Genomic DNA, 23796 nt, shown 5'->3' with positions numbered 1-23796 from the left:
TTCTTGACAGTTTGCAGAAATCATCCCCGGTCCTTTTATTTTTTTTAAAGATTTTATTTGAGAGAGAACATGTGCGAGCAGGCGGGAGGGGCAGAGGGAGAAGCAGACCCCCCCGAGCAGGGAGCCTTTTGCGGGGCTTGGTCCCAGGACCCTGAGATCATGACCTGAACCAAAGGCAGACGCTTAAGTGGCTGAGCTGCCCAGGTGCGCCCCCCCCCGCCCAGTCCTATTTAAAAGCTAACTGGGGAGCCCCCTTGGCAGTGGCCGAGAGGTCCAGGGGAGAAGGGCTCATGGAATGCGTGTCCGTGTCGGCAACACTCTAGTTTCAGTTCACAGGTCGTCTTCAAAGTCCTCACCAGTTTTAAAGAGGTCACACAGTCGCACAAGTGGGGGCTCCTGTACCCCTGTGACCAGGGGCCTGCCCTTTGCCAGAGGACCAGTGTCCCGTGGCTGTCCGGGGGGCTTCATGCAGGACCGCTGGGACTCCGACTTGAGAGAGCGTGCGGGCCAGGGAAGCTTGGGTGCAGCGAGGAGCCTGCCGGGGCACCCTTCCCTTGGGGTCTGGACGTGGAGGGTCCCCTGCTCAGCCAGTGCTGCCCCGGCTGGTTTGGGGTCCCTCTGCAGGGGTACCGGGGGCTCCACGTCCACATGTGGGCCATCTCCATGAGGCAGCAGGAATCGTTCCCACTTGGCAGACGTGGCTCTGACCTGTGGGGCCGGACGTGGAGGATCCCCCTGAGGAAAAGAAAGCTCCCCGGTGCCCCAGTCCTTGTAGCTGCCGCCGCCTTTGACCTTCCTGGCCAGGCCAGTGCGGTCCTGCAACAGAAATGAGAGAAGAGAACCGTGTCCTCTGTGCAGAACAAGTGCCCATGGCCCTGCAGGACCAAGGGACGGGAGGGAAGGGTCCCCACGCCCGCACTGCTTCCTCCTCTCCGCCTCGGGGCTCCCACACTTCTCGCTCTCTCTTCTGCCTTCTCAGTGGCTCTCGGGCCAGCAGGCTAGCGACCTGCCTTCATCCGGTAGTTTAGCAAAGCAGGGCAAATGGATGCCTCGCTCCTCCACCAGATCCCACGACCAGGCTTTCCAAAAGAGACTACTGCCACGGGGACCTTAGAATCAGGTGCCTGAGACCATCTGGAAAGGGGTGAAGACCTTCCATCCTGTTTGCTCATTGCCAGGCAGACGGGAAGGTATCTGCAGAACCGTGGGGAGGGGCTGAAGCTGTGGAAGTGGCCACGCAGAGGACCCCAGGAGGAGGTGACTGCAGCCCTGGGGCCTGGCTTCTCCCTTCTCCCTCAGGAACCCCAGATCACCAGAACTGGGGTCTGAGTGCCTACGGAGGACGGCTCACACTGACAGGACCCTACATCACGACCCCAGGGCGCTGTGGAGGAGGCTTGGGGTCCACTCTGCCCCCGACCTGCCGTGACCACACTGACCCACTGTGCAGCCTGAGTTCCTCACACGTGCCTGTGAAAGACCACCCCGGGCCGGTGTGGCTGAAATGTTAACCTAGGGCCCGGCCATCAGCCACCACCGCTATTCCATGACTCGGAGACTCAGGGCTGCACAGCTATTAGAGGCCACATCAAAGTCGGACCTTTGCACTGCCATTTGAAGCTGGCCAGGCTGACCTTGGCCTTGGTGGGGATGGCGGTGACCAATGCTCAGCAGAGATCTCCGCCTGAGTGCCCGTGGCTGCTGTGACGGAATAAGTTCGAGCCTGCAGTCTGAGGCCTTGAATGTGCAGTGGGGTCTGGCGTGCTGGGTGCGTGGCCTCAGGAACGAGCAGCAGGGTGCGGGTGGTGCTGGGGGTGCAGGTGGGAGGAGCCTGAGCTTACCTCGGACCACGGACGCCCCAAGGCCCCCACCACACGTACTGTAGCTGACCGAAGACGCCGTGCAGCCAGCAGGACAGACTGCACAGCTGGCTGTAGCACGGTCACACCAGAAAGGGCGGGTGTGGCTGGGGTGCGGTCAAGAACCAAACCCTTGGGGTGACTGGCCCCACACTGGGCACCCCCGGCCTTGGGGACCTGCACTGGGAAGACCAGTCCCTGTATCACATCAGGCTCTGAAAACCTGGGGCCTCACACACAGAGCTGGAGGGCAACGGGACATGAAGTCCCTGCCCTTAAAGAGCCAACACGCTAGGTAGCCGGCCCAACACCGCATAGAAATAGCACCCGGAAAAGGCACCTGGTATATATGTGAAGGTTTATCGACTAATTTTAGGATGTGCGCTGGCGGGGCAGGGAGCTGCTGGAGGCATCTCTGGGAACAAAAGTGTGGGGGCGCCATTTCACTTGCCCTCCCCCGGCCTGGATGAGCGGGGCTCACGGGAGCCAGTTCTGTCTCCACCTACCGTGCCAGCACTGTGCGCTCTGCGCCAGCACCCCTGCAGTCTCCTTCCACCCAACCTGCCCACCCCGGCAGGCACCCCTGCAGAGTGGCTCCTGTCCTGGGGGTGGGGGCGGGGACCAGTGTGCTAGCCTGGCCTCTTGGCTAGCTAGGAAGGGGGCAAGCCTGGTGCTCTGGTGTCCCCACAGCTGTTGCAGTGGCTAACTGCGGGCCGGGCCAGGGGCCAGCCCTGCTTGTAAGAATCCATGGCGGTTGCAGCTGGGCCTCTAGGAAGTGCAGGGAGCAAACCACGCCCCGGGGACCGGCGGCAGGGAAAGCAGGGGCGGGGCACTGCCCATGGCGTCTGCAGCTCAGCCACAACAGGGGCGGGTGCACACGGCTCACAGGGACACATCTAGACCCAACTCTGTGGCTCTGCTGACCATGGCGGATTATGCTACAGGGCAGCCAGGAACACTTCTCCATAAGTTCACTATTTGCAAAAGTAGGAGACAGGGCTGACCTACCTAATACATAGAAACAAACAGAATCAGACAAAATGAGAAGACAGAGGACCATGTCCCAAATGAAAGAACAAGACAAAACTGCAGAAAAAGAGCTAAACAAAATGCAAATAAGCAATATGCTGGATAAAGAGTTCAAAGTAATGGTAAGAGATAAGTAAGAGATACTTGCTGAACTTGAGAGAGAAGTGGGTGAACTCGGTGAGACTGTCAACAAAGAGATAAAAATGATAAAAAATACATTAGAGGGAATCGGCACAGATTAGCGGATGTGGAAGAACCAATCAGCGACCTGGAAGACAGGGTAATGGAAAGCAAACACGCTGAACAGCAAAAAGAATAATAAAAAATGAGACTAGGTTAGAGGATCCCTAAGACATCAGCAAGCTTTGTAACACTCACATTATAGGGGTCCCAAAAGGACAGAAAATTTATCTGAAGAAACAACAGCTCTAAAAACCTCCCTAAGCTGGGGAAGGAAGCAGATATCCAGGACCAGGAGGCACAGAGAGCCCCAAACAGATGATTCCCATATAGGACAAATAATGAAGATGGCAAAATCAGAGAAAATCTGAAAAGCAACCAGAGAAAGCAAACATACACACGAGGGGAACGCCTTAAGGTTATATGCTGACTTTCAGCAGAAACTTTGCAGGCCGGAAGACAGTGGCATGACACAAAGTGCTGAAAGGAAAAACCCACAGTCAAGAATATTCTACCTGGTAAGACTATCATTTAGAACTGAAAAAGAGCTAAACAGTTTCCCAGACAAAATTCAAAGGAGTTCATCATCACTAAATCAACCTTGTAAGAAATGTTAAAGGAACTTCTTTAACTGGAAAGAAAAGCCCATAACTGGAAGAAAATTATGAAGGGAAAAAATCTGATAGGTAAAAGCAAACATATAGTAAAGGTAGGGGGTTAGTCACTTATGAACCCCTATGGAAATTAAAATGCAAAAGCAGTAAAATCAATTATGTCTACAAATATTAGTCAAGGCACACACACAAAGAAGATGTAAAATGTACCATCATATACATAAAACGTGGAGGGGGTGTAACAATTTATTGCTTTGAGAAAGTGTTTGAACGTAGGCAGCCATGAACTTTACATGGACTACTATACATAGAGCAGTTGTTCTCTATGAACCCAACGGTGACCACAGATCCAAAATCTATGATAGTTGCAAAACAACAACAACGACAACAACAACAACAAACCAGGATGCCTGGGTGACTCAGGTTAAGGGTCCAACTCTTGATTTTGGCTCAGGTTGTGATCCCAGGGTTGTGGGACTGAACCCCGTGTTGGACTCCGCATTCAGCAGGGAGTCTGCTTGATATTCTCTCTCTCCTCCTCTCCCTCCACCCCTGCACACGCTCTAAAATAAATAAATAAAAATGCTAAAAACCCCCACCTATAACAGATGCACGAAAAGTAGAAAGGAACTTAAGCACAACGCTAATGAAAGGAACAGAGAAGAACTACAAAAACAACCAGGAACAACAAAATGGCAGTAAACACATACTACCAATAATGATTTTAAATTGACTGCTCCAATCAAAAGGTACGGGGTGACTGAATGGGTAAAAAAAAACAAGACCCACCTATGTGCTGCCTACAAGACTCACTTCAGACCTGAAGACAGACTGAAAGGGAAGGGATAGGAAAAGATACACCATGTAAATGGAAGTGAAAAGAAAGCTGGGGTAGCAATACTTACATCAGAAAAAGTAGACTTTAAGACAAAGACTGTAACAAGAGACAAGGAAGGGCATTGCGTAACGACAAAGGGATCAGTCCAACAAAAGGATGTAACAATTGTAAATATCTATGCACCCAACATAGGAGGAGCACCTAAACACATAAAGTAAATATTAACAGACCAAGAGGGAGAAGTTGACAGTAATACAGTAATTGTAGGGGACTTTCACACCTCACTTACATCAATGGACAGATTATCCACACAGAAAATCAATAAGGAAATAGTGGCTTTGAAGGACACATTAAACCAGATGTACTTAGCAGATGCACGTAGAACATTCCATCAAAAAAAGCAGAATACGCATTCTTTTCAAGTACGCACAGAACTATTTCCAGGATAGATCACATGTTAGGTTACAAAACAAGTCTCAATGAATTAAAGAAGACTGACATCATATCAAAGATCTTTTCCAACCACATTGTATGAAATAGAAATCAATTACAAGGAAAAAACTAGAAAAACCACAAACACATGGAGGCTAACAACATGTTACTAAACAACCAATGGGTGGACCAAGAAATCAAAGAGGAAAGCAAAACATACATGGAGGGAAATGAAAATGAAACACAATGGTTCAAAATCTTTGGGATGCAGGAAAAGCAGTTTTAAGAGGGAAGTTTATAGCAATACAGGCCTCCCACAAAAACAATAAAAATCTTGGGTGCCTGGGTGGCTGAGTCTGTTAAGTATCTGCCTTTGACTCAGGTCATGATCTCAGGGTCCTGCGATTGAGACCTGTGTCAGGCTCTCTACTCGGTGGGGAGTCTGCTTCTCCCTCTCCCTCTGCCCCTGCTCATTTCTCTCTCTTTCTCTCAAATAAATAAATAAATAAATAAATAAATAAATAAAATCTTAAGAAAAAAAAGAATAAAAATCTCAATCTAATCTTACCCTAAAGGAACTACAGAAAAAGAAGAAAGCCCAAAGTTAGTAGAAGAAAGGACTTAAAATTAATTAAAGCAGAAATAAAGGAAAAAGAGGGGCGCCTGGGTGGCTCAGTCGTTAAGCGTCTGCCCCCACATCGGGCTCATCCACTGGGAGCCTGCTTCTTCCTCTCCTGCTCCCCCTGCCTGTGTTCCCTCTGTCACTAGCTGTCTCTCTCTCTGTCAAATAAATAAATAAAATCTTAAAAAACAAAAAAAGAGAGGAAAAAGAGACTAAGAAAACAATAGGAAAGACAAATGAAACCAAGACCTGGTTCTCTGAAAAGACAAAATTGGTAAATCTTCAGCTAGACTCATCAAGAAAACTCAAATACACAAGATCCGAAATGAAAGAGGAGAGGTAGCAACCATCACCACAGAAATACAAAGGACTGTAAGAGACTACTATGGAAAATCGTATGCCAACAAATTGGACAGCCTAGAAGCATTACATTAATTCCTAGAAACACAATCTTTCAAAACCAAATCAGGAAGAAATAGAAAAATTTGAACAGACCAATTATTAGTAATGAAATAGAATTTGTAATAAAAAAATTCCCAACAAACCAAAGTCCAGGACCAGAAGGCTTCACAGGTGAATTCTAGCAAACATTTAAAGACTTAATACCTATTTTCTTCAAGCTATTCCAAAAAATAGAAGAGGAAAGAAAATTTCTAAATTCATTCTATGAGCCTTCTATCAGCATTACCCTGATTCCAAAACCAGACAAGGGTGCTACAAAAAAGAAAACATACAACCAAAATCCCTGATGAACACAGACGCAAAAATCATCAACAAAATCTTAGTAAGCCAAATTTAGCGATACGTTAGAAGGCTCACTCACTACGATCAAGTAGGATTTATTCCAGGCGCACCAGCGTCGTTCAATATTCGCAAATCAATGTGACACATCACATCGACAGGATGAAGGATAAAAAGCATACAGTCGTCCCAACAGATGCGTAAAAAGCATCTGGCAAAATACAGCATCTATTCATGATAAAAAACTCTCAACAAAACGGGTTTAGAGGAAACATACTTCAACATAATAAAGGCCATATATGTCAAACCCACAGTTGATGCCATGCTAAATGGTGCAAAAGGGAAAGCTTTTCTCTAAGATCAGGAACGAGACAAGGCTGTCTACTCTCACTACTTTTATTCGATACAGCACTGGAAGTCCTATCACAGCAATCAGACAAGGAAAAGGAATAAACGGCATCCAAATTGGTAAGGAAGAAGTAAAACTGTCCCTATTTACAGGTGACGTGGTACTTTATATAGAAAACCCTGAAGACTCCACCTAAAAACTATTAGAACTGATAAATGATAAACTTCAGTAAAGTTACAAAATGAATATGTAGAAATCTGTTGTGTTTCTATACACTAATAACAAAATACCAAAAAAAAAAAAAAAAGAAAAGAAAAGAAAAGAAAGAAAAGGGATGCCTGCGTGACTCAGCCAGTTAAGCGCCTTTGGCTCAGGTCATGATCCTGGGGTCCTGGGACTGAGCCCCAGTGTCGGGCTCCCTGCTCAGCGGGGAGTCTGCTTCTCCCTCGCCCCATCCCTGCTCGTGCTCTCTCTCGCTATCTCCTCTCTCAAATAAATAAATAAAATCTTAAAAAAAAAAGAATAAAATTCTTAGGAATAAATTTAACCCAGGAGGTGAAAGGCCTGTACTCTGAAAACTGTAAGACACTGATGAAAGAAACTGAAGAGGACACAAATGGAAAGATAAACCATGCTCATGGATCGGAAGGATCACTACTGTTAACAGGTCCATACTACCCTAAGCGATCTATGAAATTCAGTGCAATCCACATGAAAATACCAATACTATTTTTCACAGAACTAGAATAAATAATCCTTAAATCTGTAAGGAATCCAAAAGGCCCTGAATAGCAAAAGCAAACTCAAGAAAGAAAAAATCTGTAGGTATAATCCCAGATTTCAAGATCTACTACAAAGGCAGTATGGTACTGGCCCAAAAACAGACACACAGATCAATGGAACATAATAGAAAGTCCAGAAATAAACCCACGATTATATGGTCAGATAATCACGGACACAGGAGGAAAGAATATAAAATGGAGAAAAGATAGTCTCTTCAATGAAAGGTAGTGGGAAAACTGGACCATTTTCTTACACTATATGAAAAAATAAAATGGATTAAAGATCTAAATGTGAGACCTGAAACCATAAAAGTCCTAAAAGAAAACATAGCCAGTAAGCTACTGGACGTTGGCCTTACAACGTATTTATGGTTATGGCTCCTCAGGCAGGGGAAACAAAAGCAAAAATAAAATACTGAGAGGACATAAAAATACAAAGCTTTTGCCAGTGAAGGAAGCCGGTAACAAAATGAACAGACAATATACCGAATGGAAGAAGGTATTTACAAATGATGTATCTGAAAGGGGTTAATATCCTTAATATATAAGGAACTTACAATACAACTCAACACCAAACCCACAAATAATCCAATTAAAAGACGGGCAGAGGACCCAAATATACATTATTCCAAAGAAGACATACCGATGGCTAACGGACATGAAAAGATGCTCAACGTCACTCATCATCAGGGAAATACACGTCAAAACCCCATCGAGATATCACCTCACACCTGTCAGAATGGGTAGTATCGAAACGACAAGAAATAACAAGTATTGGGGAAGATGTGGAGAAAAGGGAACTTCCCCTCGTGCACTGTTGGGGGGAATGTAAATCGGTGCAGCCACTGTGGGAAAGTGTATGGAATTTCTTCAAAAAATTAAAAATAGCAATACCATATGATCCAGTAATTTCATGACTGGATGTTTACCCAAAGAAAGCAAAAATGCTAGTTTGAAAAGCTCTATGCAGCCCTATGTTTACTGCAGCGTTACTTACAATAGCCAAGGTATGGAAGCGGCCCTCATGTCCACCGATGGGTGAGTGGAAAAAGAAGATGTGGTACATATCTACGTGACGGAGTATTACTCAGGCATAAAAAAGAACTCATAAATACAGAGAACCGGTGGCTGCCCAAGGGGAAGGGGATGAAGGGATGGGCAAAACGGGTGAAGGGGATTAAGAGGTACAAACTCCCAGTGAAAAGTAAGTCAAAGAGATGAAAACTATAGCACAGGGAGTAGTCAATAACATTGTAAACTGTATGCTGACGGAGGACGGCTGCCACGGTGAGCACGGGTTCACGTGCCGAACTGCCAAATCACTGTGTGAAACTAACATACCACCTGACACTAATCCACCACCGTATGTCAACCACACGTCACTATTAAACATAAAAAGAACAAGAGCAGGTCCGAGATGAAGTCAGTGCCTCGGTGCGAAAGGAGTGAAGGTGGGTAAGCAAAGGCGAGGCCGGAACGGTTCCTCAGGAGTCCGGGGCAGGTCCCATGCGGGACAGTCTGACCAAGACCCGCCACGCCGTGTCGAGGGAACAGAGTGGTCCTGACTCAGAAAAGCCCTACTTGTCAACCCTGGTTGGTTCCAAGGCATCAAGGTGTCCTCTTGCCCAGGAGCTCCCATCACTGGGAGACTGGGCATGGCAGGGAAACGGTCAGGCCAGGGAAAGGGGTTGGCTTAAGTCAGAGCAGACGGCACACTCGGGTGGTAAACAATTCTACGCGTGTTTCATGGTTCCTGGGACCAGAAGAGAAACTCTGTCCTCAATCACTGACCTTCTGGGGCTCCAAGGTAACCTCAGAATCACCCAGGTTCTGGACCTCAGGGCTGTGTGGAGGCTGGACCGTGCTCTGGCTCCATGTCCTGGCGGAGAGAAAGCACTGTCAGGAATCCAGTCCTACCACCCCACAGGGTCCCGATCCTGACTTGGGGGTCGCCCCAGCACAGTTGGGACCTTGTCCTCCCATACAGCTTCCCACCTGGGTGACCGCTCAGCTTCTGCGCCACTGCCAACAGCAGGCTGCCTGACAACATCCAAGGCAGTCCATTTCTCCCAGAGCTTGTAGTTGCTAGAAAGTTCTTACCTGAATTGGAATCTACCTCCAAGTATCACTTGCCCTGTAGGGCCACCCTGGATCTAGAAAAGATAACGTCTCAGAAGACTCACTGAAGTGCAGAGTAAGTCTAGAGAAGAGACCTACAAAAGGTCAGGTCTTCCCTGCTGTAGGCTACGAGCTCCCAGCACCGCAAGCTTGTCTGGCCGCACTGCCCTTTGTGTGCTGTCACAGGAAGTGGGCACCCTAAAAGGCGCGCGTGCTGGCATCCTGCCCAACCCTGACCGCTGCATGGCAGCACCTGGCACCCGGCAAGGCCAAGGAGGGCTTGGTGGTGCTGGTACCTCCGGCTAGTGCCACCCTGGCTTCTCCCACGCTGCTGGCTGCCGGCGGCCGCTCACCACTCCCCCCTTCTGTGAGGCACCGTGCCGACCGGCCGATGGCTGGATGAGTGACTAGCTCGGCACCTTTTTCTAGGCAGGCCTGTGTTGAAGGGAGGCTCTGGCTTCTCTGTCCTGGACAAGGACGGTCTCTCGAAACACACTCCTCCTTCCATCCCCGGCTCTTTCGAGTCTCTTTCCAGATACCTCAGCCAGCGGCTCTCTGAGGACTGCGGTTTTTCCTATGGGATTGGGAAGTAAGTTTATTCTCGGGATCCACATCCGCCCTGGCACTAGGAAAGGCATATCATGGGGGGGGGGGTAATGGGGAGACGGACGTCCTGAGGCATGCTGGGGACCTTGAACACTGGCACAGAGCTTGGGAAAGCTGCAGGACACGACTCATTAAGGAACTTTCCAGATGTCCACGCTCCCTGACCGAGGGGTTCCAAAGGAAGACAAAGGCACAAAGAGGCTCATCGAAGTGACATGAATCACAGCGAACACTCGCCGTAGCGAAAATCTGGAAATAATCTATGTGCCCGGTCATCATGGGATAAATATTGGTACCCCCACTATATTCTGTAGATACCGGGCATCAGTGCAAACTCCACAGCAAGGGAAAAAGGACGAGGGAAACTCCAGGGCGCCAACCGGGATTTCTCGTCATCGTGATGATGTAAGATGGAGTCCCGCAGCCGACAGAGCTGGAAGCACAGCACCAACTCTGCGAGAGCTGCTGTGTTGAAGGGGCGTACGCGCAGTGCTCCCGCTTATAATAAAAACACGATGGGCCAGCGGCAGAGGGAGGTGCTGAGCAGAGACGGGCAGCCTCTGACAGCTGTTACGCTCCCCCATCCCTCACAGGACACAGTGTTCCACGGACCCACGGTGTCACCGCCTCAGTCGCTCAAGCTCTGACACACACGCCCACCCAACACGGTCTGAGCACCTCCTTCACTGGGCACTGGGGCAGAATGCTGGACGGAAGCCCCGCCGGGAGGCTCAGTCTGGAGAAAGGGAACGCGAAAGCCAGGGACTCGGGAACAGCATCTCTTTCCCAGCCGAGCTGTGCCCAGAGTGCCACGGGGCCAAGGGGAGACACGGGAGGACGTAAAGTTCCAGCCAAGTTCAGAGGAGTTCTCCGGGCCAGAGACAACGCCCTTTTCAGAGTCCTGTAATCATCGCTACACACGGCTGTCCCCACCCTCACGAAATGGGTGGGTCTACTCCTTTTTGTGTTCCCCGCAGCTTTAAGCCAAGTGTCTGTTATCGATAGCATTTGCTGCACAAAAGACCAACAAATGAGTAAATGGAACCCCCCCGGGACACACTTACCTGCACACTCTCACGCTCAGCCTGCCCAGGCCCCGCATTCTCCTCTTCACCAAGGAGTACAGGTTCTTCCAGAGACCTTAGTGAAAGATTGCACAGGTGTCCTGAGTGAAATGACCAGGGAGACGGAGGGCAAGGAGATGGGGACAGCGGGATGTGAATACTTGACAACGGATACCAAGGACTGCTCTAGGGATCTCAGGATCTTATGTCTGTTGTTGTGCTGTAACCGATGATCTTCTAACGGTTCAGAAGGGCCTGGGTTGGGGGGGACCATTTGCTCTTCAGATTGTGGCTGGTCGAGCCGTCCATCAACAGGAAGGGTGACACAGGGCAGAAGGGGCCGACTCTTAACCTAGACAGACCCGTGTTTGCATCCTGGCTTTGCCAATGACTGGCTGTCACAGTGTGACTTTGGGATCATCACTGTACCCCCATTCCCTCATCCACAAGTGGGGACAAGACAGCGTGGGTGACTATGAAGATGAAAGAGACATGTGCCCGTGCCTTGCTGAGATACAGATAGAGTAATGTCAGCGGAAGCCTCGTAGCACAGGGTCCCTCCCGTCGGCCACGGCGAGGTCTCCACTGCACAGAGTTAAATCCTCAGAGTTCTACCTCAACCCTTACGAGAGAGGAGAGGCATTGTGCAGTGACTTCCGCCAGCCTCCCAGGCGCAGCAGGGCTCTCTCACCACATGAACAAGAACCAGGGCCTCCATGGCCTCCAAGGGGACTGACTGGCCGTGAGAGCACTTACTGTGCCAGAGCAGGAGGCTGGAGCAAAGCCAGGCCCACCCGCGTCGGCCAGCGTGGTTATATCGCACCATCAAACGGGACCTCGCTCTACTAAGCTACCGAATGTGGGCGTCCACACTTCGGTTTCTTCATCTGTACGTAGAGGTCAATGATCCTCACAGGGCGATGACAAAGAGGCAACGAGAGCACGCACGTGCAACACCTACCCAGCCCCACGGCTGATAACCCAGCGTTCACGTGAGCGGTGTCCTACCAGCTACTGGCCAGAACTCCGCTCACCTTTCTGATTCACGAGCCCAGCTCCATCAATAAAGGACAGCTCTCAACAGTCTGAAGATACCAGCCTGTCTTCTTGCTTTAAAGTTCTGCTGTTCCTTTGTAGGCGATCTCCCTTCTCTCCAGTTACTTTTCAGCTCTTCCCTTTGTCTTCTGTGTTCTGATTTCAGTACGTTGCTGTGTCTGAGGGCGGGTTTTTTTTTTAACCTCAAAAATTAAGGTATGACCTATGCTAAAATTTCAGTGTATAGTTAGATGAGCTTTGATGAATTTTATCTTTGAATCTATCATCCAATCAAGATCTAGAAAAAATTTTTTGTTTATTTTTTTAAAGATTTTATTTATTTATTTGAATGAGCGAGAGAGAGCAGAGGGAGAGTGAGTGAAGCTGACTCCCCGCTGAGCAGAGAGCCCGATGTGGGATTCGATCCCAGGACCCTGAGATCATGACCTGAGCCAAAGGCAGATGCCCAACCAACTGAGCCACCCAGGCACCCTAGAAAAAAATTTTTAATTAAAATCAAATGGACAAGAAGATATGGACAGTTTTTGTCACCCCCTAAAGTTCTCATATGTGCCTTTAGAAGCAATTCTCCTTTCCCCCAGAAAACCACTGGTCCCTACAGCATGGCGTCGTTTGTGTCTGGTTGCTCTCACTTAGCAATGTTTTTGAGATCTGCCCGTGTTGTTTTGAATGCTGAAGCATCCCACTGCATGAACAAACCGCAACTTGTTCATCCATTTACCTTCTGATTTATCTATACATCTAGCCTTTCACCAGTGCCACACTGTCTCTATTACTGCAGCATTACAGTCGGTCTTGAAACCAGGCGGTGGGAGTCCTCGTGCTCCGTTCTTATCAAAATTGTCCTGGTAATTCTAGGTACCTGCATTTCTGTATAAATTTTAGGATGTCTGTCAATTTCTACAAAAAAAAAAAAAAAGCCCACTGGAATTTGGATTTGGATTAGGTTGTCTCTACCAACTCATGATGCTGAGTTTTCCAATCCGTGAACATATCGTATCTCTTCATTAATTTAGCCCTTCTTTAATTTCTCTCAGCAATGTTTTGCTGTTTTTACTGAATAGATCTGTACACTTTTTGTTATATTCATCCCTAAGTATCTAATTTTTTGATGCTGTTCTCAATGGTATTTGATTTAAAAAATCATTTTCCAATTGCTCAAGTGTTTATATAGAAATAATTTAATTTTGTATGTTGACTTTTTAGAATTTATTTATTTATATGAGGAAGAGAGAGAGAGTGCACAAGTGGGGGGAGGGGCAGAGGGAGTGGGGCAGGGAGAAGCAGACTCCCCACTGAGCGTAGAGCCCTTCACACAGCTTGATCCCAGGACCCCAAGATCACGACCTGAGCTGAAGTTAAATGCTTAACCAACTGAGCCACCCATGAAACCCTGTATGTTGACCTTGTATCCTTGTGACCTTGGTAAAATATTAGCTCTAGTAGCATTTGTAGAGGTTCCTCAGAATTTCCTATATATACAATCACGTTGTTTGCAAATAAACTAATGACTTTGTCCAGTTTGAGATTTACTGTTTCCTAAGTCTAAGAATGTAAGCCTTTGATTCTGGAAAATGCTCTTCAAATACTGCCTTTGCCCCACTTTCTTTATTCTCTCTTGCTGGAACTCTTCCCTGTAGCTTCCATGTTTCTCAACTCACATTTTCCATCTTTTTGTTTTTGTGTTGCATTGTGAATACTTTCTTCATATTTAACTTCCACTTCATTGATTCTCTCTTCAGCTACATTTAATGCTTAACCTGCCCACTGAATTTTTAATTTCAATGATTATACTTTTCATTTCTATAAACTCTTTTTGGTTCTTTGTCAAACCTACTTGGTCATTTTAAAAAGTCCTTTGGATCCTTTTTTTTTTTGCACTCTACCCGCAACGTGGGGCTTGAATTCATGACCCTGAGATCAACAATTGCATGCTCTACTGACTGAGCCAGCCAGGTGGCCTGAAGTCCTTTGCATTTTAGATTATCAACCCTTTTATCTCCTTAAATGTATTAAACATACATTCTGTATTCTGAAGTCTTTGTGTGTCTCACTTTTCTGTCTTTTGCTCAGGGTGATGTATCTCCTTGAGTGTTTAATGGTTTTTAACTGAGTATACGTTTCTTGGAACTTTATCTGTGGAAATTCTTTCAGGCCTGGGTTGAAGGTGTATGCTTCAGAGAAGCTGCATTTACCTCTGCTTCCCTGGACAATTTAAAAATAAATTCTCAGCTTGAGGCTTTTCACACAGTGCACGTAAAAGCCTGAAAAGCCATGTGCCAGCTTTCTTGTGTTTATAAAACCCTAGAGAGATAGTTCCCTTCCTCAGCCAATGCCAAGGTCGACACGCTCTCTGTGGCAGAGAGGGTGCATTTCTAGTTCATTTGTTCATCCATTGAGGATGTAGTATTTTGGGGACTCAGCTTTATGTGGTGGTCTCCTACTGACCCTCCCAGACTGAACAGGCCCTCAGCCTTGTCTCTGTCTCCCGCGCCCCTCCCAGACATCTAAACAGAAGCTCCACAGCACTAGGCTTCAATGACCTCAGCAGCCCAGGTACTTACTTCTGGATTTTGGCTTCTGCTTTATTTTTGATGATATTCATTTACTTCCTTCTCATCTCATCAGTGTACTCAAAACACTAGTTAACATTTTTAGTTATTTTCAATGGGAAGACCATTCAGGGGAACTAATCACCATACGGAAATCGAAGGGATTTCTCCATCTTATACCACTAACTGCTCCAGGTGAACACAGGGCAGGATAAGATAACCATGCCCTTCTCAAACAACTATACCTGAGTGACATCTCTGAAATCTGTCCCTGCAGCAGATTTAATTTTTGGACGTGGCGTCTACAGTCAGCACCAGAGCCCTCACCGTAAGTCTGAAAAACACACAAAAAATAGTAAGTTTAAAAAGTGTTGACAGAATGCTGATTAACAGATCCATTAGTGCTCTACCTCAGGAAGGGGAAAGCTGTACTTTGAAAGGCCCAGAAGCACCATGTAGAAATCCTGATGACCAACCACCGTTTCTGGAGTAATTTATTTACAAACTAACAGTCCCAGGAACGAACAGTTCTGGGCTGTCTGGCTGTCCTTCTAGCACTCAGAACTCTGCGTATCAAAGACAAACCCAGCCCCAACCCCCGCACTAAATGCTTAATGAACCTGAATAAGAAATTTGGAAGAGAAGTAACAGGAACCACCAATGAACACACAATATGATACTTAGTATTCACCGATAATCAAAGGAACATAAAATAAAATGAAGTACTCTTTTTTTTTCCACTTAGCAATCATTTGTTTAACAATATTTACGGAGCAACTTATTATGTGCCAGGCCCCTGGACTAGGTAAGGACAATACAACACAGGAGTGGACAAAAATCACTGTCATTGCGGAGCGTATATTCTAGTGAGAGGAGACAGACAATAAACATGTGAGTCAACTATGTAGCCATCAGATGATGAGATGCACCACCCAGAAAAATAAGGCAATGAAAGGGGTAGAGTGGGGACAGAGCAGACAATTTTTATAGGGTTTTCAGGGAATAGATCACTAAGGTGACATTTGAGCACAAAATACGAAGATATGAGGGCCAAAGCCATGTAGATACCTCAGGGAAAGCATTCGGCAGAAGCAATGAAATGGACATGAGAGCAAGGACTCTGAGCCTGGCACTTTGGAGGAACCGTAAGGAGGCCACATAGCTAGAGCTGAGCGGTCTGGGGGAAAACGGTAGGAGATGAGGTTTGAGAGTAGTCCCTACCGCAGGCAAAGTTCAGCCTCATGGGCATGAGACCTATTCTGCTGTTGTCATCTTGAAAACATTGTTTTGGTTTATTTTTTATTTGGAGTTCTTAATAATCTTACCTTTGAGCTTGTGTTGTATAAGGGAAGTCTGGTGGGACAATGGATCGCGTCTGTAAGCAGAGATACACACACTATATATGTCCATTGTTCCTTGTCGCACCATTGGCATACGGCACGCTCAATGACCCAGGAGCACGGGATTCCAGTGGACTCACAACAAACACGTGGGAGTGTTCACTGAGAGTCCGAGTGTAGATGTGTTTGCTCTCTATGCCGGAGTACGTGGGGACACCCACAGCCTGAGAGGCCAGGCTTTCCGCTGGAACAAGAACTTGCTTCCGATGCAGATAAAAGGCAAGGGTGTTCTAAACATACATGAACAACCAAGGAACCCTATCATATCTTTTTTTATTCCTATTACTTGCCTCGAACAGCGGGTCACTTATGCTGAAAATGATGACATGGAAGGAAAAGGCAAGACAGGGAGACCCTTGTTCCTTTCCCTCTCAGTCCTTCTTACGCATCAGGGAGCTGATGGGCAAGAGCGTGGGGAGAATGTGGGCATATTAGTAAGCGGAGAAAACAGCTGAATTAATTTTGTGGAGCGTTTCCACTGTTCCGGTAACAATGACATACGTAGGCATGTTTGAGCTCCAAATACAAGCAGGGCAATTTGGACGATCCTGCACATATAGTAAACGCTGTTATATTATCCTGCATATGGACTAAATGCTGTTTATGTTTTGAACTGGTGTTGCACTATACCAATGGTAGAATTCACGCTAATGATTTAAAATACTGGTTTTTCTTAACTTAGGAAGACATTCCACAGTAAATAAACAACATTATGAGGAGTCAAGAGAGACCAGGGAAGAAAGGAAAAGCTTAATATTTTAGTACCTTTCACAGCTTTTCCCCTGCTTTTGAACAAGGGGCCTCCCATCTCCATCTCGTACCAGGCACACTTGGCCCTGTCTGTAGGACCAAGGGATTTTGCTCTAACCTGGAAGGCTGGGGAGAGTGGCTTGGCCCCGCACACAGTTGAGCAGGACCTCAGGCTGTGGTGCTGAGGGCAGGCTGTCCGGCAGCAACTGGGGGGCTGGCAGGAAGTTGCTGCAAACAGCGGTGTGGCTCAGACCACTGTAGTAACACGTGGTCAGTCGGGGTGCGTCCTCAAAGCAGAGCGGACAAAATTTGCTGATGGACTGGATGAAGAGTGTTTTAGAAAAAAAAAAAAAAAAAGAGGAGTCACGGATGACTTCCAGGTTTTTAGCCCAAACAACTAACAAGGGACTTGGCACGTACGCGATGGGGAGGACTGCGGGACAGCAGCTGGGCGGGGGGGGCGAGGCCTTCTGTTTGGAAAGGGGGTTTCTGGATGCCTGTCAGAGAACCAGTAGAGAGCTGAAGGGGCGGTTCAGGGCTGGGCTTGGGGTCTGAGACAGACATCCCAGAACTGTCAGATGATCTCCTCTCAGACCACTAAGGGAGCGAGGCCAACAAACTGAGTACCAGAGCAATTCTCACGTTTAGAAGTTGGCGAGATGGGAAAAAGCTAGCCAAGAGGACTGAAACACAGCCAGAGAGACAGCAGGGGAACTAGGAGTGGGATGCCTGGAAGTCCAAGTGAACACAGCGTTTGAGGGGGAGGAAAGGACAAACTGTGACAGACGCTGCCAATAGGTCAAGTCCCTGGAGGACTGAGAACTCACTACTGTTTTTAGCAAATGGAGAGCACCGATGACTTTGACAGGAGCCATTTTACTGCACTGTGGGGAATAAAAGCCCAGCTGGGGCAAGTTCAAGTGAGAACGGGAGAGAGGAACTGAAGAATGGAATGGCAAAGCTCTGCAAGACGTTACTCGACATCTGGCATAAATGGCAGGGTGTGCGCTCGCCAGCACGGCGGGGACCACAGCCGAATGCTGAAATCCTCCTCCCCTCATCGGCACAAACTGGACGACATTTTCTAGACTTCCTTGCAGTCAGGGGTGGCCATGAGATTAGGTTCTTTCTAGTGAGATGTGAGCCCCGTGCAGGCCCGACCCCTAAAAGCCTCCTGTGTCGCTCCTTCGGGCTCCTGCCCTTTGGTGGCTGCAGGCAGCAGGAGACAGGCTTCGGGGAGTAAGAGACCCTGGAGATGAAGGGGCCTGGGTCCCTGAATGATCGCACCAAGGACGGCTGCCCTGTTGATCTCAATCCCTCCCAGGGCTGTTTCAAGAGCAAGAGAGACAGCTTCTATTGTGTGATGCTATCACCGTTTTGTTTCGTTTTGTCTACTTCTCACTGTGGCCTCATCTACCATAAGCCATGGACCACTGCACCTGCACGGAGGCAAGAGAGGAAGGCAGCGCCCCCTCCAGGAGAATTTAGAAACACATGCTGACACTGAAAAGCGGCAGTCACTAGCTCATGAGCCAGCATCCTGTCTTCAGAGACCCAATCTCGGGGTGGGCTTCAGCAGCTATGATTGTCCCTACTCCCACCATCCCAGCTGGCTCGACCAGACGTGGACATCTGGGTCAACGGGGCCAATCAGATCGCTTCTCCCAGTTTATTAATTGGGACTCAGCGACTCTAGCTGGCTTGAAGTGAGAGTCTGTGGTCTGTGAATGGAGTATATCACTGTGAACTATCTGGGGAGAGAGAGGAGGGAAAGGACAGGAGGCAGGGAGAGGGGAAGGAAGATGTAGCGAGAAGCTGGGTGCAGGGAAGAGAAGGGCGGGAAAAGATGAAGCCTGCATTGTCTGCAGCTCTGCAGTTCTCGGGGCTGGTCCTCCAAGGGCTCGGGGATAAAACTCCTCCCTTGCATTCCCCAAGATACCCCATTACCTTGCCAGTATATATTTTTTTAAATTTTACTGAAGCCATTCTGAAGTGTTTTTTTTTTCTTCTATTTTCAACTAAAGGAACCTTGGTCAAAAGATATCCTTTGAAATAGCAATTTAACTTCTAGAAATTTGTCCTAAGGAAATAATTGGTCTAGTGAAGAAAGAGGTCTTTGTAGGAAGCTTCACTGCAGAGTTATTTGTAACAGTGAAAACGGAAACCAACCTAGATGCCAATCACTGTGGGGCTGGTCATTTCCTGATTCAACAAATAGGTACTGAGGGAGCACCTTCTGTGCCAGGTACCGTGCTAGGCGAGCGGCTGTATCGGTAAGCAAAACAGGCAAGGCTTCTGCTCCCGTGGGTCTTCCGTGAGATACACTCACGTAAACACACTCGATGTAACACCTAAACCAGGATAATGAGAAGAGCAGGGGGAAGCCCCAACAGTGAGCACAGAGGCCATCAGACTGCAGCACGTCTGGACTGTTTCAAGGTCTGAAAGGAAAGGCCTTATGGCTGAAGGAGGAGAACGAGGAGCTGAGGCGGGAGAGGTGGGATCAAGGGCCACAGCAAGTGAACGGGGGCTCAGCGAGGCAAAGGGTACAGGACAGCTTGTGGTAGTAAAGAGATGAGGTGGGGCAACATGTCTCCACCTGAAAAGAACGACAGCTTTTCCCCTGAGCTTCCGTCAGTCCACACTCTGTCCCGAGCGTCTCCTGATGGCCTCACTCGCCCACACGCTGCATGCACCAACACACGCCCACCCGGCTGGGTCTGACCGCCTGCAGCTCCTGACAGGCCCTGCATTTTCCTTGCATGTGCTCACTCTAGTTTTAAGTGACCCGTGTATGCGCATCCGTTTCTCTTCCACGGGAGCAGATCTGTGAGGGCAAGAACGACAAAGCTTTGCCTTCCCTTGTTTCTCCTGGGCCGGCACACAGAAAGTACTCAATAAATACTTGCAGGCTGAATAAACAACGAAGGAACCTTCTGAGGCACCGCTCCAACCTTTTCACTTCCTGAAGGAACAGGAACCCAGGGAGCAGACGTTCTAGATCTAGGGAACTTGGTCCCAATACTGGAATGCCGGGACTCCACAGAAACACGCTTCTGCAGGGCTGGGTCCCACCTGCTGTCTGGCATGGCTATTAGACGCCCTGTTTCCCAGGACTCACCCGCAAAAATGACTGCTTCTCTCCACAAGCTTTGCACGTCCACTTGAGACTCTTTTTCTCCTACAGTGAAACATTCCAGAAATCTGGCTTAGATGATTATTTAAAACACGTGGAACTGAATCAAAAATAATGATTTTAAAAGACCAATGGAGAAGAATAAAAGTCTAAAAACAAACCAACATATATGTAAAAAAGCCAGTATGTTATAATGGTGGCATTTTAGGAGGGAAAAACAGACTATTTAATAAATGGTGCTGGGAAAACTGGCTGTCCATATGAAACAAAGTAGATCACTACTACTTCCACAACATTTCATTTCAATTCTTGATAAATCTAACTGGATGGGTTCTCTCTTAACGTGATAAAATACCTTACGTTCAGGTCCAAAACTGGAAAATCACTACCAGCACTCCAATGAAAATCAAGAACAAGCCAAAAATCCCCATTACTACTCAACCATTGTTATTTTTCTGCCAATGGAATTGGAAAAGAAAAAGCAGTAAGAGGTATGAAAACTGGAGAGGAGGAAAAAAATTATTGTTATTTACAGATTTTTTTTTTTTTAAGATTTTATTTATTTACTTGACAGAGACAGACAGCCAGCGAGAGAGGGAACACAAGCAGGGGGAGTGGGAGAGGAAGAAGCAGGCTCATAGCGGAGGAGCCTGATGTGGGGCTCGATCCCAGATCGCCGGGATCACACCCTGAGCCGAAGGCAGACGCTTAACGACTGCGCCACCCAGGCGCCCCTACAGATATTTTTTTTTTACCTGAAAAGTCAAGAAAATCAAATGAAAAACTACTAAAAACAGTAAGACAATCTAATATAGAGGGGCTGAGTACAAAGTTAATATAGCTTCAAAAGTTAATGGAGCCTTTATATAAGCAAGTATCTAGTTAGAGAAGGTAATGGAACAGTCCATTTATAACAGCAACAAAGAAAGTTTTATCAAGGGACACCAAAAATGGAATGAAGTAACATGCTTAACATCAGAAAGGTGCCTGGGTTGATTTATCAAAATTAATATGAGTATGATCCTAATACAAAAACCATCAAGTTTTTTTGGTGAAGAACCCAAAAGGATTCTAAGGAGCACAAGCAGCACCTACTACAAATTTCTGCGGGCATACCCTACGAATCAGCAATTCTAATTCCCTAGAATCTATCTTCAAACACCATAAAAATACTGCTTTGTATGGGTACGTCTGCAAGTAAGAAATGCGCTTAAAAAAAAAAAGGTCTGGAAGGACACACAGTAACTGGCTAGCTCTGGGGGTCTGGAGTCTGGAGAGGGACTATATGGGATAACAGGATCTTTGCAATCAGACAGCCTTGGATCTGCCATTTATTAGACAGACCCCTTGACTTCTCTGGATTTCTGTATTCTCATCTCTGTAAAATGAGAATGATAGATACCTAATCCAGAGGTTGTTGAAATTAAATGGGATGTGTGAAATTGTCACATCTGCAATTACTGTTAACTCTTTTCTCCTTTCAGTTTCAAATCACTTTTCACAGCTGAAAATGACCGTGAGAGCGCACACTACATTACGTCTGTGTAATAATTTAAAAATGGAAATGATTTCCATTTAATCTCAACTCCTAAAGCACAGTCCAAAAAGTGAAGTAAGTAAAAACAATTTCTGAGCCCCCAAATAGCCCTTAGGGTCTCAGCAAGCTTACAGGGGTATACTCAGCATCTGACTTTTAAACATTCATTTTGAAGAAGTTTCATGTTATCTTTTTCAGGGCACAGCAGATTAGCAGGTAACTGGGGGGGGGGGAGGGGAGAGAGAACTGTCAGAAGTAGATACGTTCCACGGCAGTGTTAGGTGACATCAAGCAGGAAGATGACATGCAATCCAGGAAAAAACAGGTTAAGTGACATCCCCTATCTTGCATCCTGAAAGTCAGAGAAGCTGTACGTTTTGGAAATACCGATTATCCTGTTTAAAACACTCCACACACGGGTTGTTTACCGTCTGGGGAACAGTCCCTCATCACGCGGATGGAGACAGCACACAGCGAAGGGGGTGGACAGCAAGGCACGCCCAGTCGTGTCTCAGTTTTAAAAACTGTCATCTCCCTAGTAGTTAAATTAAGAAAGAGCCACTTGGGGAGAGGCTATCCTCAACCTGCTTTCCCAACTATCTGCAAGAAGTCACGAGGCCGCCTCCGCAGAAACCATTCCCCCTGGTTTCTACGAATCTTGTAACCACCATGCCAAAAACTTTTAAAAAGCCCAGAACGACGTTATGAAGAGATATCAAAATCCAGTCCTCCGGGCCAGTCAACGTCACGAGTCCGGGCGTCAAGGAGACCCAAGCAACCGCAAGAGACGGCGCCCGCGCCTGCGGGCAAAGCACGGGGAGGAGCCCCGGCCTCCCGCGGCCCCGCCAAGTCCTGCCCGCACTCCCCGCGCCCCGAGGAGGGGGAGGCCGGTGCCCACCCCACCTGGTGAGCCTGGAAGAGGCGACAACTGCAGCACCTCAGCACCCGAAACCGCTGAGGGGGCGCCATTGCGGGCGCCGTCACCGCTGCGCATGCGCCCGGTACTCTTGTCCGCCCGGGCTTCGTCTCCCGCGTGCGCTCAGGGTCCTCTAGACGCCGGCGCCGCCGCCGCGCGTGCGCGTGCGCGTGCGCGTGCGCTCTGCGCTTCAGCCCGCCCCAGCTCCGCCTCCCCAACGCGTTCCAGCTTCTCTAGTCCGCCGAGCCTCTCGGCGGTCAGCTGGGGTTCCTGTGACGGCGGGTTCAGGCCCTCGGCCTGCAGCCGGGTCGGGCGTTGTTTGGGGTTTGCGTCAGCTAGGTCTCCGACTCGCGGTCTGGACCGGGCCGGCGCCGGTCTTTTTCTAAGCCCGCGTCTCCGCTGGGGCTCGCTGGGAAGATGGAAGTTGCAAGGGCAGGGCCTCCAGCCGTTGCTCCCGGTGCGGCCAAAAGGCTGCTGCTTCTAGTCGCAGACAGGGAGCGGGAGGGCTCCTCCCCGCTCCGGCGGAGCCCCTGGGGCTCCGGGCTTGGAGTTTGAGGGGCCTCTGGGCGGAGGGGCCCTTTAGTAACCTGTGAGCCTGATCCCCGAGGGCTGCGGAACCGGGGATCCCGGGAGGGTGGCTCCCCAGCCCCACGCTTCCCGGAGAGCGAGGCGGAGACGGGAAGCTGCTGTGAAAGAAACCAGCCCCTCCTGCAGCCCCCGCCCCCCGAGAAAGCCCCACCGCGACCCACTCTGGAAGGTGGAGGGGCAGGACCCCTTCTGTCCCAGCCGTACTGGGACCCTAACTAACGCCAGCCCGCCAGCCCGCCAGCCCGCGGAGACGCTCCACGTGCCCATCAAATAAACCATCTTGTTAGAATTAGAACACCCGGTCCTGACAAGATGCGGTGAGAGGAACCCTTACAGGATTCTGGTGGAAGGGTAAAATGGAAAAACCATAATGGAAAACGATCTGGCAATTACCCCTACGCTAAGAAAATAATCTGACTCACCCAGATTTATTTATATACGAGTGTTCACTGACGTTTAATAGGAAAATGGAAATAGATGTGCTGAAGAATGGTTGCTTACTGTAACTCAAAATGGGCCATCATGCAGGTCCATTACGGAAAATCTGAGCTTGACGTGCAAATGCTGGCATGTGTATTGATAGAAATCAAAGAAGTTACAAAGAGTACATAATTTCAATTAGGCATT

General features: G+C 48.1%; 1 protein-coding gene across 1 annotated transcript; it reads right to left on the bottom strand.

Moving 5' to 3' along the window:
* Positions 1 to 33: 33 nt before the first annotated feature.
* On the bottom strand, positions 34 to 22726 carry MRNIP (MRN complex interacting protein). The gene is made up of 7 exons (XM_026507712.4): positions 22569 to 22726; positions 20114 to 20173; positions 15088 to 15176; positions 11235 to 11310; positions 9984 to 10138; positions 9238 to 9325; positions 34 to 816 (listed from the first exon to the last, which is right to left on the bottom strand). Exons 1-7 carry the CDS (start codon positions 22632 to 22634, stop codon positions 331 to 333), a joined length of 1020 nt encoding a protein of 339 aa, XP_026363497.3. The 5' UTR covers positions 22635 to 22726; the 3' UTR covers positions 34 to 330.
* Between the last annotated feature and the right edge of the window lie 1070 nt (positions 22727 to 23796).

The sequence above is a fragment of the Ursus arctos genome, unplaced genomic scaffold, assembly GCF_023065955.2.
Source record: "Ursus arctos isolate Adak ecotype North America unplaced genomic scaffold, UrsArc2.0 scaffold_5, whole genome shotgun sequence".
Taxonomy (NCBI): domain Eukaryota; kingdom Metazoa; phylum Chordata; class Mammalia; order Carnivora; family Ursidae; genus Ursus; species Ursus arctos.
Note: the sequence above shows the minus strand (reverse complement) of the source record. Positions and strands in the feature narration are given on the sequence as shown.